Here is a 13,021-nt window from a genome sequence, read left to right on the forward strand (position 1 = left end):
GAACTCATGCGGAAGTGGCTTTAGTTTCTCAGTGCAGTGCTTTAACCCGCTGGGCCACCAGGGAGGGCCTATTTTTAAAGATTTTTTTTATGGAGGCACACAAAACACATTACAAATTCAAAGGTGTCACATGTCTAAAGTCTTGGCATACTTGAAACTGCAGGCGAATTAACTTAGGCCACTGCCATATTGATTTATTCTGTCACTGGCTCTATCCATTGAATCCTTGAATGTATTGAGGACCAGAGATACTGAGTGGAGACAAGAGCCCCAGGGTTTTGTGTCAGAGCAAGAGAAAGAGCTCCAGGAAGACCTTTCAGAAAGGGGAGATCACTGATCCAAGTCTTCGCCTGGTTTCATGCTGTTCGTAGCCTTTTGGAGAGACACAGGCAGGGCAAGGCCACAGCTGGGTTGACTCGGGTCAGGGTCTCCCTGGTGCCTGTGCGGTTCCATAGATAAGTGATAGCATCTGGTATCTGCACCTCCTCATCATGCACCTTGTGTGCAGACAATAGAGGCCACATCCTGCCCAGAGGCAGGGATTTTAGTGGCATCATGAGCCCCCAGCTTCTGCCAGTCACTTCCACTTGTGCACAAGCTTCGTTATCTGACTGACCAGTTTGGGCCCAGAGTGCTGCAGCTTCTTTCTTCTAGTTACAAGGGGACCCTGTATGCTGTAAAAATAGCTCAAGAATGCATATATTGCCAAAAAAAAAACAAAAAGGTCATTGAAAGATATGATGGCTCAAAGTAACTTCTGGTGGGGCCTTACCAGACATGAGGGGCACAGCTGGTGAGACAGAAGAGTTCTGCTGCGCCATGTGGGTCACCTGGCCAGGGATCAAACTTGTGCTGCAGTGGCTCCTTATAGCTTCATAACACTGTGCTTTAACCCGTTGTGTCACCGGGGAGGGCCCAAACTGTTGTTCTTAAGTCATCACTGGAAGTTTGAAGGGCACCAGAGCAGTGCCAGTCTCTGTGCACTATATGAGGGCCTCCAGGGAGAAACTCAATTCTGATGCATACCCCGAATAAAATGTTCCCTGCCTTTTTGGCACAAGAGAACATTATTGACTGGATTTTCCTCTTTCACACCAGGACACTCTTTTTAACTGTACACATGATAGTGTTTCTGTTATCTCTGTGAACACTTTCATTGTGTACTCCAGTGTGGAAAGGAGTTGGGCTTAGAGGAATGGAGGGCGAACCAGCAGGTGTCTCCTCCAGGGACCATTTTGGCTGCTTTCTTAGCCCTCGCTTTATTTAGGAATAATTAGCAAATGCAATTGCATATATTTAAATTGTACAAGGTAATGTGATATACATGGTGGAACGATGCCCCCATCAAGATAATTGGCACCTTCATCACTCTCCATAGTTAAGACTATGCTACTAGCTGGAGTTTTACATTAGATCCCCAGTTTATCCTTTTTGTAACTGAAAGTTGGTAGCCTTTGACCTACAGCTCATTTTCCCTTCCCGTAGCAACTATCATTCCTATTTCTATTAAATTGTCTTATTGTTGTTTGTATATTTATTTATTATTATTATTTTTAGATTTATTTAGATTTATTTATTTGTGCATACAGAATGGGGTAGGTACAGGCCAGAGGCTCAGGGGCGGCGAGAGGCTTCACCAGAGACAGAGTGGGGAGCAGAACAGGCAGACTGACGAAGCACACTGCTGAGGGGAGCAGCGGGCGGGTCAGGAGAGGTCTGCCACGCCATGTGGATCTCCTCCGGGACAGGCGGGGATTGAACTCATGCAGAATTGGCTGTAGATTTCTCAGTGCTGTGCTTTAACCCACTGCGCCATCAGGGAGGGCCGATGTTGTTTGTATATTTATTTTAATATTCCATATATAAGTGATAGCATCTGGTCTTTATTTGTCTTTATCTGCTGATTTAATTTAGCACAATTTCCTCCATGTTGATACACATTGTTGCAATAGCAGAATTCTCTTATTTTTTATGTAATGCTACTGTTTTTTTTCTTTTACGTTATGACTTACACTCTGTATGGGAAGGCATAATAGGCTCGTTTGTTGGAATGAATCAGTGAGAGCTTAGAAGACCTCGTGATAAATAATAGTAGTTTGTTGAGTCTAGGGGGTGAAAACTGGTCCAGTGCTGGTGAGGAAGACCACTCTCCCTCCCTGGAAATCCTCCTCGGGCAATGCTTCTAGTGCCCTTCAAACTTCCAAAGAATAGATGATCTAAGAACAACAGTTTGGGCCCTCTCTGGTGGCGCAGCAGGTTAAAGCACAGCACTATGAAGCTATCGGGATCCAGTGCAGCATGAGTTCGATCCCTGGCCAGGCAGCTGACCCACATAGCACAGCAGACCTCTCCTGTCTCACCAACTGCTCACCTCAGCAGTGTATTTCAGTCGGCCTGTTCTGATCCTCACTTTGTTTCTGGTGAATCTTCTCACTCTCACCTCTAGCCTGTACCTGTTCTTGTATGTATACATATGTACATCTTTAAGAGCAATGGTTTAGTGGAAGGGCTTCAGCCTTCTCTCTATTATGTATGGAGAAAGTGGAGTTCTTTCCAGAAGCTTTGCAAGTAATGGAACTATACCAAGTGAATAGGACAGAATGCAGATAGTGGCAGTGATTCTTAGATTGGTTGGGAAATACTCAGACATTTCACTGTGGAAAGTTCCCAGAATAACAGTGCACCGAGGGACCAGAACACTGTAGGTGGAGGTTGCTATGTGCAGGGGAAATGGAGTGACTCAGGCTCTTTTCCCTCCTCCCTACACCACCTCTACAGCCATCTTTCCTCCCAGGTTGTCTTAGCACATGTGACAACTGTGTTGATGCAAAAGGTGCTTGGAAGCTCAAGCATGAGGCATGCATACATGACTTTGAGTATAGACAGTTGGGCAGAGAAACCAGAGAGCATTGGGTGTGTGCTTTCATGACAGAGACACACGGAGACCGAGGAGCACGGTATAAAGAGGGGCTTCAGGGGCTAGGGGCTCAGTTGCTGCCTGCCTGTCTCGCTGCCTGCTGGCTTGCGTGAGTTCAGTTCCCTGATTCAGCATTAATGACATGATAGTGATACCAAAGGCTCCGAAATTCTTTTTGTCTATTGGAATCCACAGTGAACCTGCGGGGTCTGGGATGGTTGTACAACACAAGCCTTATGTGTTTGAATTTCATCTATTTAAAGAAAGTATATTCAGATATAGAGAAATCTAAAAAAGCTAGTATCATATCACCCCGAAACCAATGAGATGCTGATAGATATTCCATTGTGTGTGTGTGTGACTGTTCCTCAAACAGTTCTGTTCTCACTGATTGGATTTATGATTCAGTATTATACACTTAGACTCATAAAAGTAAATTGTAAATACAATTGTTTACTAAATTAATACCAATTATCATTTGCATGCAATTTAACTGTACATGTAACATTCCAATTTACTAAACAGTTCCATTGACTTTTTTTTCAGGTTTGAAAAAAATATGCTAAAACAGCAGGCAGTGGGACCAGACTAGGCAGGCGATGACTTTCCCTCTTTTTTCTTAACTGTGGTAATTTTGACTGTGGCTGCATAACGGGTGCTGATTCATTAAATAACATTGATAACTATCCAGAACAAAGGAACAAGCAAGAACAAAACAAATCTGACATAATGACCTTTTACCTTACAGGAATAAGGTGGAAACATTACACAGAAAAGAGAAAGAAGGGAAAAGAGAGTTTTAAAATTAGTTGAAACCTAACTAAAGGTTAGCAGTTCAGTTCTCCCTCTTTTCCAGTTCTTCTGAAAACAGAAAGATTGGATTGATTCAGTAGATATGCTTTAAAATGCTGTAAATGATGCCCTTTCAGACGCCATATTGATAATCTGCCTGAGTGGATCATTGGCATTTTAGTTTTACTAGCCGAGCAAGAAGGGCGAGGAGAGCATTTTTACCTCCTTGCCCGCCTTCCTGTGAAGTATTTAAGCCATTTCTATGTGCAGATGTGTGTGACTGGTGGTGTGGGTGCCTGCGGGGCTCCTTACCATTACATGCTGTGTTAAAAGTTTCCCTCTCTGGGGCACCTCTGAATTCCTTTGTCAGGTGGAGGGGTGACAATCCTTAGACCAGCTGGACTTCATTATTTAGCTTAGTGCCAGATTGTATACGAGAGTCACTACCTGCCCGTGCTTTCTATCCACACCCCCACTTCCCTGGTGGGGGATTTATAGACCTGTCATACCAAGGTGGAAGAGCAGCTACGCTCCGTGTCTTCAAACAAACAGCCACCCTGCTGCCTCTGATCAGCATTCCTGGGATGGCGGTGATTGAAATTTAGCACTTAGAGCTACTTAATTGGCACACGGATCTGCTAAGCATATGCCCCCACCACAGGCGTGCCATCTGATGTGCCCATAGGGTGCCCAGCACCTCCCACGTGCTCACATTTTGCTAAAGAAGCAAGTTTTGCACAGATCCTTGAAAGGAAGTCTGGGCTGTGTTTTAGGAAGGGGGTGGCTTTAGGGGCACAAGTCCCGGGGTGCTGCCCATCTTTGGGTTACCATAGTTTCTCATTCCCTTGAACTTGAAACAAATCTAAGGTCAAGCGATTGCAATTTGCTTGTGTAAACATGGGCAGAAGCAGCTCATGGATGCTTGTGCTTCCAGCAAATCAGGCTGTGGGCTAGCAGAGTGGAACTGGGAAGGGTTCAGCACGCCTCAGCATCTCGCTGCCTTAGAATTCAAGGTTAGGATGTTCTGTGCTCACTGTGACTAGAACTGATCCCTTGGCTTCAGAGAAAATCTGGGACATCGATGTTAACAGATTTTTTTCTGCTGAGTTGAAACAGCAGGATGGGGCAAATGTTCTAGGTTATGAGTATCAAGAGAGAAATAAGAACCTCAACAGAAAATTTAGCAGGTTCTTTGGCTTATGTAAGAAGAGCAAATAAGGAGGAAGAGTCTCCGTGGTTGGCATTGCACTGCTCCTGAGTGCCCTGGTGCTCGTGTGCTCAAGCAGCCGGGCAACCTTGGGCTTGTTGCTGGCGCCCGAAGAAGCAGTGTGTTAGCTCTCGTGATGGGCTGGAGTTTTGGCGGGCTTGCTAGGCTCAGGTCAGCTTCCATCAGTTTACTTTTCTTTCACAAGCATATTCTGTACTAAGTGGATCATGCTCCCAAGACTCATCTGTTTTTGTGATCTCCTCTGGTATCGTGCGGAATCCTGGCTTCCTCATAATAAATGCTAATAAGTATTTGCTAAACTCTGAATGGGCTGCCTCTGGTGAGAGAGACTAAATGTGGCAGTAGTTTAAAATCACAGGTGGATTGGCCATAAGGTTAATGAATTTGCACAGGTCACTTTCCAGGGAGCCCAACCTGTTTCGAAGTTTAAATTCATAATTTTGTGTCTCTTGTGGAGAAACTCCCCAAGCTTCAGGCCCCCCCAACACAGATTTGCTCCTGTTAAAAGGCGGTTGCTTAAGTCTTATGGGTTCCATTCGAGGACTTTCCTAGAAAGTGGGAGATTAAAGCAACTAATAAAGCCAAGCCCACAGAGGAGTAAAGAGAGAACAACCATTTAGAACCCCATGTATTTGAAGGGCAATTTGCACTAACATCTAACTCCTCACAGCGACCCTTTCTGGAAAATGGCATTACTGCCCTCACCCCTTACTAGTTGGGAAATTGAGGTTGAGCAATGCTAGGTAACGTGCTCAGAAGGACACGGTTACTAGAGCTAGGAACTATATACATCACTGACCTTCCTCTCCCCCAATGATCTGCTCAGTGACTGCTTCGCAAGGTGCATATTTTGATAGTTTTGTAAGCCTTCCCAATATGTGTTAAGCCCCCTAAGGTGAGAAATACCTGGGTGAGCAGGTGTCTCTTGCTGCAGAGAGGAGGAGGGAGAAGTTGGAGAGAGGATCCGGCTTGAGAGGTTTCAGGGAAGACACTGGCAAATCCTTATCCAATCAGTGTGAGTGAATGCCTAACAATTCATTCAATTATGTTAAGCACCCATTAAAGGAACCATAAGCCCTCCCTTGGGCCATTTCAGTTCTATGAGATTGTAATTGTTTGAGCCTAACCAAGATTTCTTCTTTTGCCTTTAGGTGATCCTCATTTTGACAAAGTTCTATGACTATAACCTGGGGAGCATCACTGAGAGCTCGCTTTGGAGGTATGGAGATAAATTGAGCTAATAACTACTGTGTTACTTAAGCATGGGCTACTCCCTCTGACCCCCACCCATGCCTTTGTCCCGGTAGGAAGGTTTCTGGTTATGCACACACCTTCTTTTCCTGTTGCTGCACTATGTTTCCTTTATCCTTGGATTGGAGTTTATCTCCAGGCTGACCCGATCTTCACCTGTATCGACCCTGTTTATTGATACCTCTATCACCGGTCATTTTGCTAAATGTTCGTTAGCTTTTTTTTTTTTTTTTTTTTAAGATAAATCTTGGTTGCCATGGTTCTACCTGATTTGTGAGCTTACTGGAACAGAAGAGAAAGTCCAAGGTATCTTTGCATAAGGGAATCAACACAGCCTTCAGTCAACAAGGGCCCAGGGCTACTGCAGTGCAAAGCTCTTTGACAGCTTCTTGTTGGTGGTGTTCCAGCTCACTAACAGTCCCTGCGTGCACACACTCATGCACCCCTTCATTCCATATTGCTTCACACGTATAGAGTCTACAATGTACACTTTACAAATGACTCATGCAAATCCTTTAGAGGCAGGCTAGCTCACTGGTGACCAACACCAAAAAAAGTCCTTGAAACCCATACAACTATTCACTTCCAGAGTTTGGGGGTAAGAGGGGGAGGAGGAATTGTATGATCTGTTGCTTCTTTTTGGTTCTAAAATCCTGCTTTATCGATCTCACTTCTAAGAGATTCTTCTCCACTAGCCTATATCATAGAAATCTCTGAATCCCAGGATCACCACTTCTGATTGGTTAGGCCTGGGTCATGTGATAATCCCTGAGTGTGTAAGAGGATGGAGACAATCCTCCAAGAGAGACTACATGACCAGGGCCTTGGCAGCAAACCTAGAATCTGATTGTTCAATGGCTGTGTCATGATGATGGCTAATTGTGTTGACTATCACTTCTGATCAGTCACCCCCACTCAATGCAATGGGGACTGAATAGGAGTGGTTATGTTAATAGCAGTAAAGGGGATGTGAGCTCAGGACAGATGAAGCCAGTGGGTTTCCACCATATAGATCAGCGGGAGACTTCATCACCTGTCAGATTACCAGGAGAGAATGGCTGAGGCCTGGGGAGAAACTCCATACTCCCCATTCGTGTGAGGTGTCCACATATGAGTAAAATGGCCTGGTGTTTGTCTCCCCCCTTTTGGCTTATTTCACTTAGCATAATCCCCTTCAATTCTATCCATGTTGTTGCAAATGACACAATTTCATCTTGTTAAGACTTTAGTAGAAGAGCTCATGCCTCGGGGAAGCTATAATTCAGCAAAGAAAAGAAGTAGGAGAAGCAATACCTATTTTGAATACTTCACGAGTGCTTTGGTAGGCCTTGCTTCGAATGCCTCTAGACAACCTCCTTGGGACTAATATAGAGTAGCAGTACAGTCCTGAGTGGGTCAGGATGGGAATCAAAAAGAGAGATGCTTGTGGTTTTGAGTTATCTTTTTATGTAGCTTGACAGAGACCAGCCTCTCTTAGAGGAGAACTTACATTCTCCTGCATCAGCCCTTACTTCTCAGGATCCCACACTGGGTTTTAGATGTCCCCATGGTACCCTCCCTCAGCCCTGCATGAAATACTGGTGACACTTACTTAGTAAGTATCCATTTTTGAGCAGACAAGTGACTCCCACAATTTTATCTCCATTTTGCTTTATCCAAGAAGGGTGTATTGATTGACTTCTTCAGGGCTTATATTGTTCTGGACCAGGGTCAGGAGATGGGCAAGTAAGTACCTGGATGGGCAGCACATGCGCTCTCTCCTCCTGTACTCATTATCTCAAAGGGACAGTGGCCTGTGCACAGTTAAGGTGAGAGAGAAATGCACCTGCACCAACCTGCCCTTCTTCATTGAATAAGACACTTAAGCTGCCACCCAGAACTGCCAGATCTCAGAAGAAGATAAATGTAATGTAAACAGAAAAGGTGTCATACAGCCATAAGTGTTGAAATAAAGATGTAAGTGTTGCTTCCTTACCTTGATCATGTGATTATCTTCTCTTGTCCACTAGATTTCAAGTCCTCAAACCAGCCACTTGCTTGTTTAATGATAATAGCAGTGATGCTAGGGATAATGACAATAATGAGACTGGTAATGGAAACTTGTATTAAGTTCTCCTCTTCTTAGGCTCTGGGCTAAGTGCTAGACAGGCAGTATTGCATCTTTTTTTTTTTTTTTTACAGGGGACACAAAGTCACATAATTAGTAAATAATAACTCACACACTTCTAAAGCATGACAGTTACTAAATTTTAAGCATCTCACTGCTGATCTGTCTTCCACCGTCCCATCTGACTTGTGGTGGGTCCTTCTTAAGCAAATAAACAATCAAAACTATAATCATACCTATGTTCTTTAAAGCCCTGAGAGATTTTTCCAAGTACTGTGATGTTCCGAGCAACGTTTATTTTACTCCAGAAAATGAGTTGTGGGGAAATACTCTTGTCCAACAAGTCCATTAAGTAGGTACATGACTTTTTCAGTTAAGTTCTTATTCTTAACAGTGCTTACCAGGTAAAAAGTCAAAAGAGGGCAAGTTGCAGATGCCTTTGGGGTGTTAGAATGGGAAAAAGACCAAGATCAGCTGACCTTGGAGTGATGTCCTAGGGCTTTAAGCCTCACAGGCTCCACAAGCTCCAGATGACAGAGGGAAATTCTGCTGCACCAAATTGATGAGCTTTTGCTCCCAGTTGGTCTTGTCATTGATTACACCTTAATCCTGGAGCAAGTTGTTGATTTTGTTTTGTGTTGTGTTCAGGGCATCAAGCTGTGAGGAAAGGGGGATTGTCTGACACAAAACAATTAACTACACCTCAGAATCTCCTCTGCTTTACAGTGGATTAAGTTTTGAGACTTGGAAGAGCTGGTGGTTTCACTATATTGGAGCAAAAGAAGCTTAAAGGTTAAGATAAATAAAATGTCAAAATCTAGGTACTCTCAGAAGAAATATATTCATCCTTCCCCTGCTTTTATGCCAGAGTAGTCAGCACTGAGCTGAGAGCCGGTCAGTTGGTGAGAAGGCCTCAGGCCTGTCTAGAAGGAGCTGAAAGGAAACTTACAGAGGCACACACAACCTGCAGTGCCTCTGTCTAGGTGATGGCTTGTCCGATTCAGTAGTATCCATTGTCAATCTGCCTGAATCACAAGCAAGTTACTGAACAGATTTCCATGATCATGGACTTCTCAAAGACTGACACCTGCTTTTGGTGGGGGATGGGGAGAGCAAAGAAGCTGGGGTGACAGTTCATAAATGGTTTCCACTTCATCTGCACTGTGAACCAGCCTGAATGTTCTGCCCACAAGACTGTTTCCTTTTGGGTCTTCACTTGGTGATTCTCCAGAGAAGCTTCCCATGGGGTTTTGGGGAAGGGAATGGTCACCAATGCCTGCAGGCAACCTGTGCTCTGGTAGTGCCTGGGGTTAGACTAACATGCTGACCTGAGGAATGTGACTTTTTAGCTCTCTGGGGCATTCCCAGGAGCCAGAAGTCTTCTTTTTCTCCCCCTCCTTGTGCCAGAGAAAATCAAAGGACTATTTGGGACTGTGATTTCTATGATGTTTTGCTGAAAAATCTAGTTTTTCTTCAATTAGAAAACCAAGGATGTAGACTAGAAATACATACTCTGAAACAGAGAAGAGTATGACGGTTGCCTTGCAAGAGGACTGTGGGCCACGCAGCTTCCATGATGTTGCTCATCCTGCGCTTATCCTTGCACAGCACTGCCCAGGCTGGGGAGAGCAGAGTCCCCATGGGGTCAGGAGCTGCTTTGGGTAACAAATAATGTGCTTTTAGCTTGGCTCCAATCTCCAAATTTAGGTGACATGGTGTTACACTTTGTGGTTCCTGAACTTACACAATTATATTTTTACAGCTTATTTTTTTATTCAAAACAGTGTACCTTTGCTATAGTGGGTCAAGCAGTGTACAGACAAACTTTAGAAAATTAATACAGGCTTACTTTGATTTATTTTGCTCCTAAATTCTGTGTTTTATACAAGACCCTCTACCAGCAAAACAGATTAAGATTGACTGACAACTCAGAAAATAGTTAGCATTTTTAGCCATGTTTTTTAATTAAGTAGGTACATTGTCCTTGTACACAATAGCATATTTAATAGACTACAGCATAATGCACACATAACTCTTACAGGCACTCAGAATCCAAAAAGTTTGTGTGCCTTGCTTTATTGTGATATTTGCTTTGTTGTGGTCAAGAACTGAACCCCAATAACTCCGAAGTGTACCTGTGGTCTCTGAAGTGTTCCCTGAAGTGCGATGCTCAGGGTTTCAGGTGATTCTGACTATAGCTTTATGACTTAACTAAAAAATGCCAACAGATACAGGTGCATGTCGGCACTACTTTTCAGTTTAAGAAATTAGAAGTAAATGATCACAGGGCTTGGACAACTTGCTTTCTTTCATTTAACAATGAGCCATAGTTGTCCAAATGACTCCATTAAAAACCAAAGAGCAATCAGATTTGTTCCAAGCATCTCATGGCATGTGGTGTAGACTGAATCAAACAACTGCATATTTAATTAGCTTATGTAGTGTTTTTCTGTATGTCAGGAAGTGTTTTCAGTGATTTTTAGGCTTATAACAATCATGTAAAGTAGGTTTGACCAGCAGCCTGGTTTTCAGATGAGAGGAATGAGGCTTAGAAAAATTAAGTAATGTGCCAGCGGTCACAAAACAATTTATAAGTGGCAGAGCTGGTTCCTGAGTCTGTTCTCTAAATGCCTTTCCATTAATTTTGTGTTGGCTCTTTAGCTAATTTCTACATTATTTGCTATACCGTAGAGAGCTTCAGTAACCATATTTGCAAGCATGCACTTACATTTTGGTGTTTTCTTTTTTTTTTTTTGCAAAGTACTCTAGAATCCTAAAGATAATACTGCTCTATCAAAAAATAAATATTATTTAAAAGTAATAGATGCCTGAGATTACTCTCTAGGATCAGAACAGTTCATAGATCCACAAGGAAAAATCCGTTGTGCGATTCCACCATAAATTTAGCAACACTGGATGTTTTTAGTACTTTAACTTTTGCTGGTCTTTGAGTAAAAATGGTGCCTTGATCCCCGGTGTGGTCATACCCACTACACATTTCCCTGCTCATTAACAACATTGAGCATCTTTCACCTTTATGGTCTGTGGCACTGTTCACCTGTTGTCCATCGTCCCCCTCCCCCCAGCAGAGCTCAATGCTTCCTCCTCAGCAGTCCTGCGCAGTGCTATGAATCGCTGTCTGTGGTTTTCAGATGTGCATTTATTTAGCTCAGTTTAACAAACGTCTATACCCTCCACTCTGTACCAGGCACTGCTCTAAGTAGACACTGGGACTCACGACACAAGTGAGAAATTGTTTCTTCCCTGCAAAAACACAAAACTTAGTGGGGGACAGTCACTCAGTGGATAATTTTTGAAGTGTGGCAAATGCAGTGTCACAGGCACGTGCCATTTAGTGCTGATGTTTGACTTTTTCCATGGAAGCCTGGGAACGCAAACTTTGGGACCAGGTCTCAGGAATGCTTGGGAGACCTGTTTGTTCGGGCACCTAAAATGGACGTGGCTTCGCTCAATATCATCACATACTTTAACTGTTTTACTTAGCAGCTGTCTGTTAAGAAGTGATTTCAAGTATATAAAGCCAGGTCTGTGTCTTGCACTTGTTTATATCCTAAAATTTGCACTCACTGCCTCTCAGGTGGGAGATACAATTTTTCAATCATGTGCTTCATGGTCTTTCATTGTCTTCAGAAAGTAAGGACATAGTGACAAGTGAGAAAAACCCAGATTCAGGGCCTCCCTGGGTGCCTAGGGTTAAGTCTCAATGCTATCAGGATACCATCACTGTAGCCTGAGTTCCATCCCTGCCAGGGTGTGACCCCATATGGCACAGCAGACCTCTCCTGTCTCTCCTGCTGTTTGGTAAATCCACATGTTCTGCTCCCCACTTTGTTTCAGGTGAATCTTTTCAGCGCCCCCCCCAACACCTCTGGCCTACATCCTAGTTCTATACATAAATAAATATTTAAGAAAAAAGAAAAAGAAAAATCCAGATCAGCCTGCAAATCTGGCTATGTCTGTAGATAACTGTGTGTGTTGGTTCATCCCCTAGACTTCAACAGATTCTTCAAACACATCCACATGAAGGCTATTTCTATGAGGATCCAGCTACATTCTGTCCAAAGACCCAGCAGGCATCCTGAGAACTCTGCAAGTGTCTGGCCTCAGACTACACTGCCACAGTTTTCATTTGCGTCTGTGATTGACACTCCGCTGCGTTCTCTACTTCTCTTAACAAGTCATGGATGAGATACACACAAAGGCAATCATTGCCCTGATGTTCTCTAAATTTATCAATATGAGCCTGGGGAACAAGAGAAGAAAACGATACTAGAGGAAGCAAAGCAACTGGCATTCCAGTTGCAAACCTGGTTCTCAATTTAGAATGGCATTGCATACTCTGCTCCAATGCCTTATACCACATGGTGGAACATTCCATCTGTGGGGCCCCTGAGGTTGGATGTCACCACCATCCAGTGCCTCAATAGGAGCCAATGTTTGCCTATCCTTGTAGCTCCTCAGAGGAATTTCCTACTCACGTGATGCTTTGGTTTGTCCTTTGATGTCAGAACTTGAACTTAGTAATCAGAGAATAAGTGCTCTTTGAATATCAAACTCTGTAGCAGGCACAAGGTCAAAAATCTCAATTTAGTTTTCTTCTTTTAGCAATGTAATGTCGTTATTTAGTCAGCAAGACTAACTCCTCACTTTCCAGGCTTCAACCTGAATATCACCTTATTTAAAAGAAGCGATTCGTATCCATCTT

At 43.5% G+C, this 13,021-nt stretch overlaps 1 protein-coding gene across 1 annotated transcript in view; it reads left to right on the forward strand.

Annotated features, from left to right (window-relative positions):
* The window catches only part of SORCS1 (sortilin-related VPS10 domain containing receptor 1), a 456,202-nt gene that overhangs the window by 165,630 nt on the left and 277,551 nt on the right, over window positions 1-13,021 (forward strand). Inside the window, exon 2 of the mRNA XM_004680456.2 lies at window positions 6,089-6,156. Within this exon, the coding sequence (XP_004680513.1) occupies window positions 6,089-6,156 (68 nt within the window). The remainder of the gene's footprint in view (window positions 1-6,088; window positions 6,157-13,021) is intronic.

Source organism: Condylura cristata, unplaced genomic scaffold (assembly GCF_000260355.1).
Source record: "Condylura cristata isolate star-nosed mole 26May11 unplaced genomic scaffold, ConCri1.0 scaffold00011, whole genome shotgun sequence".
NCBI classification, from domain to species: domain Eukaryota; kingdom Metazoa; phylum Chordata; class Mammalia; order Eulipotyphla; family Talpidae; genus Condylura; species Condylura cristata.